The sequence below is a fragment of the Elephantulus edwardii genome, unplaced genomic scaffold, assembly GCF_000299155.1.
Source record: "Elephantulus edwardii isolate Elephantulus edwardi_28Jun2011 unplaced genomic scaffold, EleEdw1.0 scaffold00044, whole genome shotgun sequence".
Taxonomy (NCBI): domain Eukaryota; kingdom Metazoa; phylum Chordata; class Mammalia; order Macroscelidea; family Macroscelididae; genus Elephantulus; species Elephantulus edwardii.
In genome coordinates, this window is record NW_006399794.1 from 4,887,812 (window position 1) to 4,889,905 (window position 2,094).

The 2,094-nt window shown below is 42.9% G+C and overlaps 1 protein-coding gene across 2 annotated transcripts in view; it reads right to left on the bottom strand.

Moving 5' to 3' along the window:
* SWAP70 (SWAP switching B-cell complex 70kDa subunit) overlaps positions 1-2,094 on the bottom strand; it is a 153,141-nt gene that overhangs the window by 33,442 nt on the left and 117,605 nt on the right. For both annotated transcript variants that reach the window (XM_006885421.1, XM_006885422.1), the window contains one exon: positions 554-735. In XM_006885421.1, the coding sequence (XP_006885483.1) occupies positions 554-735 (182 nt within the window). The remainder of the gene's footprint in view (positions 1-553; positions 736-2,094) is intronic.

A 2,094-nucleotide genomic window follows, 5' to 3' on the forward strand; every position in this document is an offset into this window, starting at 1 on the left:
AGCAGAATCTTGCTTGCATGTGAAATCAATGATATTGTTCTATAGTTTCCACACTCTGTTGGGTCACCTTTCTTTGGAATGGGAACAAATATAGATAGATCTCTTCTAGTCACTGTATTGAAAGGAACTGGCAGACACAGAAGAATTTCATGAAACAACATATAAGCAAGAGCCTAGGGTGATGAAGGAAGAAGTTCAAGCTGCTTTGAAGGAAATAGCAAAAACTAAGGCCCCAGGAATAGATGGAATACCAATTGACATATTTCAGCTAACAGATGCTGCCCTGGACGTGCCCACCAAGTTGTGTCAAGAAATCTGGAAAACAACCACTTGGCCAACTGACTGGAAGAGATCTTGGTATAACTAGACTTCTCAATTCTGTGGTCAGGATACACTTCCTCAGTACACAAGTCATCAAACATATCTTGAAAATGCCAATAACTTTATCTTGGTAGAACCAAAGTTCACTAATATGGTAAAGAGGTTTCTTCAGTGACTTGGAGAGTTCTTTCCCCATCCCAGGCCACACCACTCGCCCTGAGGCCAGTCCCACCTTCCTCACAGTCTCCAGTTCCTGCTGCTTGTTCTCATTGGCAGTCTGAAGCTCCTTCATCTGTCGTTCCAGCTCCTCCTGCTCAGCCAGTAGCTTCTTCCTGAGTTCTTTCCGACGCTGGCGGGCTTCTTTGTGTGGTGGGGGACTGCCAAGTTTCAACAGATGAATAGTAGAATGAATAGCTGTAGGAGAAAAGGGGAAAGCACTTTTTACTATCTGCAAATCTAACAGGTGAATCATGTACTCACTCACTGCTATCAAGTCAGTCCACACCCACAGTAAACCTCCAGTGGCCTTCTACTGCTCCACAGAGACTGCCCTGCCTGGTTTCCTCCTGCAGAGCCGTCGCTGGTCAACTAAAACTGCCAGAGATACAGCCTTTGTGTTAGCTGCTTTGGACTATTCCACCAGAGCTCCCCTAACAAGTATATGACATCCAACACACCCTGCCAGGCATGTCAATACCAACTTACAACAACTCTGCAGCAGATTTCTGAGGCTGGAAATCCTCACAGAAATGACTCCTCATCTTTCTCCCTCAGCCCAGCTGATTGATCTAAACCACTGACATTCTGGTTACAGTACAAGATACAATACACTATGCCATCAAGGTATCTTGTGAACGGCACGCTGTGAAAAGACCTGGTGTGGATTCTGATCCTGGCACTGAGGGGTGGTGTGATATTTAGCTGTCACAAAACCACTTGAAGCATCAGTTTCCTCATCTCTAAAAGTCCCTGCTGTTCCACAATTCCATAACTGTGTATCTCTACTTAGGTAGAGATTTGGGAACTTAAGACAACACTTTAGACTCCCTTCTCCATATTTCTCAAAATGTCAAATAAGAATAAAATACAGTACAGGTTACATTCTTATAACATTACAAAGTTAATAATCTTAATTTTTTTAAATTAGTTCTTTCTTGTGGAACAAATGGATCTTAAAAAATGACAACATTTAAAACCTATTGCATAATTCCTCTTCTGCTTCACATCCTAAAGACTTTAAAATTATTTATTCATAGTCCTCAGAAGAGACTGTAGTGTATGTTGTCAGGTGCTTCTGAGTCAAGGGTGACCCACAGAGACCCTATGAAAAACAGATCTGAACCCTGACCTATCCTATGCCATCCTCACACTTCCTAACACACAACAGATTATTATGGCAGTCATCATGTCAATCCACCTGGTCAAGGATCTTCCTCTCCTCCGCCAACCCTCCACCCTTCCTAGCATCATTTCCTTCTCCAAGGAATAGACCCTCCTCGCAACATGCCCAAAGTATGTAAGGCAAAGCCTTATCATTCTTGCCTCCAAAGAGCACTCTGGCTGTACCCTCTCCAAGACATATCTGTTTAGTTTTTTGATAGTCCATGGGATGTTCAGTGCTCTGATCTAACACCACAGGTCAAAGGCATCAATTCTTCTTCTGTCATCCTTACGTTTCAGATGCCTAGCAAGTGATTAGAAAGACTACAGCCTGAATCAAACGACCTTAGTCTTCAAATTGACATCATTACTCCTCAATAATTTGGAGAGGTC